General features: G+C 34.6%; 1 protein-coding gene across 1 annotated transcript in view; it reads left to right on the plus strand.

The window, feature by feature from the left end:
* LOC104772273 (putative F-box protein At5g15660) overlaps window positions 3,379-4,029 on the plus strand; it is a 2,034-nt gene continuing 1,383 nt past the window's right edge. The window contains exon 1 of the mRNA XM_019241812.1: window positions 3,379-3,998. Within this exon, the coding sequence (XP_019097357.1) occupies window positions 3,379-3,998 (620 nt within the window). The remainder of the gene's footprint in view (window positions 3,999-4,029) is intronic.

Genomic DNA, 4,029 nt, shown 5'->3' on the forward strand with positions numbered 1-4,029 from the left:
GATGCAAGGTTTAATATGTTGCACCAAATGGAAAACAAAAGTACAAATAGGAAGTGATACAGCAGAGTTTTAAGCAAAAGATACAGAGCAGAATTTTAAGCAAAAGACTACAGATCAGAGTGAATAAACCGAAATAGAAAGCAGAGTTTTAGACCACAATACAGAGCAGAGTTATAAACCAAAAGACTCTGCTCAGATTCTTAAAACAAACGAGCAGGGGTTAAAGAAAGCTGCCATTTGTTACATAAATTCAAAAACCTTTGTTACAAGAGGCAGTGTGGAACTGGACACCGCCATTTGCTCGTTTGTAGCATGATTACCATCCCCATTCTCAGTTCATGCATAAAGAAAAGAAGCCAAGTCTCAGAACATCCACACCAAAACCTTTTCTGAAACAGAGTTGAGTTAAGCTGAGATTAACATTCTGAGATAATCATAAGGCAACCCATCATTAGGGATACTTCTTCCATAGTTGCCAGCTCACTGATGCAAGTAGCTACTTAAAATATGATTCATGATTGAGCTACAATGACATTCAATATGCAAGAAACTTAAAGCTATAAACTTGTAAGAACCATCTCCAAATTCTATCAACTAATTTACAACATGTTGAAAAGCTCGTCTCTCAGCTTTTGTGGTTCTCTTTCAACAGCTTAGAATTCTTCTTCTGGTCACTCTACTCCATTACACTGGCCATCTGTGCAATTAATTATAAGAACATTAACATCCAGCTAAAAAATAACCAATGAATGAATGTAAACATATAAACATTACTGGCATAACCAAAAAAACTGAACAACGCTAGTAGAATGAAAAGAAAAGCATATGCGTACTATTCAAAAACAAGTTATTACCTGCAACAAGTGAAAGCAGTAAAGCTTCGGAGTGGTAAGAGAGTAGTGCTAACAACTGCCTCTACGGAGAGATAAAAGCCTCACAAAATTCTGAAATCTTGAGTTGCAATTGAGAAAGTTCCCACTTATGCAACTGCAGCAGAGTTGGGTCTTCATTCAAAAACATTTCCATTGTTTAACACTATCAGAACTCTATTTAAAAACGAAGTAATATCACAACTCAACATCAATCAAAGCATCAACAAACACAGCAACGTGCAAAAGGGATGATAACACAGCGAGCAACGGCGATTTCAACACTGAATTTCGAGCTAGCCTAAAATTCGATCCAATAAAAACAGTTCAGAAGAAACCTACAATACATTGAGAGAGATCAAGAGCTAGAGAGACTCGAATCAAGTGTTTGAGATCGAAGACAACCTATATGTATATTACACCAAAAACGAAATCATAATGGAAGATAAAAGTTCAATTCTATAGATTCGTCAAGGAAGAAGGTAGAATTAAGTGTAGACAAACCATCAGATCTATGGAAATAAGAAGGTGAAAAGTCTCGCGCGTGGCTCAAAGGGTTCCCCGTTGATGTTTCAATGAAACTAGTTCTGCTCCCGCCAACGATGGTCACGGCGAATCCGTCTCTTGCTGCTGTGTGGGTTGGTCGACGCCCATCGTGATATGAGGTTTTAGGTCGCTTGGCTTTTGGTTCTGGGTAGGGTTTCGAAGAAATTCGAAGAAGAGAAGAAGAAGATGACAGAGTCGATAAAGGGGAGACTGAGGGAAATAAGTTTTAACCAAAAGAAAATAAAAAAGGAGAAAATTTTAGCCGTTAGATTTAATTCATCAACGATGGAGGATAAGCCAAAATCCAATCCGCGTCTCAATGGATTAGCCAATAAGATGCTTTCTCGTTTTTTTTTCTTTATTTAGTTTTATAGTTTTTTGTTTAATTTTTATGTATGAGTATAAAATTAAAGGTTTAGACTGGGTTTGGAATTTAAGTTTTAGGAATTGAGAATTTTGTTTTTGAATATATATGATAATTGAATTGATAATTTAGAGATTTAAATATATAAGTAACTAGTATTTAAAATGTATTAAATATATATATATATATATATGTTACACTTACAACTAACTAATTTTTATAATTATTTGTATAATGTTACACTATCACACATTGTATCAAAATGTTTGAATTAATTTTTCATAATTTTATATTATTTTAATAATTATTAACTACAATTTGTGACGACTTATGTTGTGTGAACCAGAGCTACGATATTTTGTGTCACAAACTTTGAAGCAATATTGCTACACTTTTCTTTTGTTACTATCCGTCATTATATACCTACGTTTAGTGACATATTAGCTACAAATTAAATTAACTAATACTTTGTCACTAATTTGTAACTTTCTGTAGTTATAGTTTGTTACTACTTTTTCCGTAACAATCGCACGTAGCTATATGAACATGTTTTACTAGTGTCGTGGTACAAGAGCATTAGTTTTTTCGGATTACGTAGAGAGTCTTAGTTTGCTGTAGGCGAGACATGAGTGTCATGTTTTAATGATACCTTTCATATTTGAAATGTTTGCATTGATAGACTTGATTTTTAGGAAAATTTTGTCACTTTATAACTTGAATTCATCAACCAGTTGGATTTGTCTGCTTGCTGTCTCCGATTTTCACAATTATATGAATTCTCTGTTTTAGAGGTTCTTTATGTGAATGAATTATTTATCATTTATGATTTTAGTGCTGCTTTTTTTTACAGGAAAAGTATTTGATTTATTTAACCAAAAAACTTGTGTAGTGAAATTTTGTTCAAGATAATATTTCTCTTCTTAAATCCTTTTATTTTCATTATATAGATGTTGGCTGTATAAAATTACCAAATAATTTCCATCTCGTGATGAGATTCTTAGACATTGTGGATTGTTCCCTTTCTTCTTCTTATCAAGAAATTGGTTAAAATTAATTAGATTCTCAAGTCGGCTTTATTTTCTTTTAGCATCAATTTTTTTCAATCAACCATTAATTAACAACGTCTTTAATTTACACTACTGGTTTACCCAATTTGTGCAAAAGGATGCATATCCCTTAAGACCGGACCAGGCCGGTTACGTAAGATCCATTTTAACAGCCAGCCGGGTAGATAAAAAAAAAACCCTTTATAAACCTAGTCTCCCGTATTTATATACTCCCTCCGTTTCACAAAGAGTGTCATTTTGACACATCTTTTTTGTTACAAAAAGAGTGTCATTTTATGTTTTCAATGCAGTTTTAAAGATCAAATTCTTTTTTTTATCCCTATAATTTGAGCTAATTAATTAGAAAGAGAAAATTTTTAGTGCATTTATAAAGGGTAAAATAGAAATTTAGATAATTTTCTTAATTTGTGTGCATTATGTCAAAATGACACTCTTTGTGAAACAGAGGGAGTAGTTTTCAGCTAAAAATAACAGAGCAAAGCAAAGGATAGACAGAAAAAATCTAGGGTTTCGAAAACAGAAGCGATCGATCATGAGATACCGCAAAAAGACCAAAACCGTGCACGAAAACATCGTACAAACGTCGGAAGAAAGAGCCAACTTTGACGAGCTCCCTCATGACCTAGAGATCGAGATTTTTGGGAGATTGCCCTTGAAATCTCTGGCTAGGTTTCTCACAGTATCCAAGTTATGGGCAACAACTATACGCAGTCCAGATTTCATCAGATCTTACCCGCGTGGATCGTCGTGGCAACCTCGTACCCTAATAGCTGCTGACTTCAATTCACACGGATCCAGAGGGGCTATGGGAAACTTGCACTTCTTCAAGCGCCCGTCATCATCATCGCCAAAGTCTTTTATATCACGTCTGACTTGTCCGGTCAAGTATGATCATCAGCACCTGGAATGCTTTTATCATCATGTTAATGGACTGATAAGCGTAGGATATGGTCAAGAGCAAATCGTATTTAACCCCATCACTGGTAAATCTATAACTTTACCACGTGCCAGAACAAGGAGAAAGCTGGTAAAAAGTTTCTTCGGGTATGACCCTGTTAGTGATGAATTCAAAGTTGTGTGTATGACAGAAAAAATGTATGGCCGTCTTGAAGAACCATCATCGGAACATCAAGTGTTGACGTTTACATTGGGAGCTGAATCATCAGCTGATGTAAAGAAATCA

The sequence above is a fragment of the Camelina sativa genome, chromosome 20 (assembly GCF_000633955.1).
Source record: "Camelina sativa cultivar DH55 chromosome 20, Cs, whole genome shotgun sequence".
Lineage (NCBI taxonomy): Eukaryota > Viridiplantae > Streptophyta > Magnoliopsida > Brassicales > Brassicaceae > Camelina > Camelina sativa.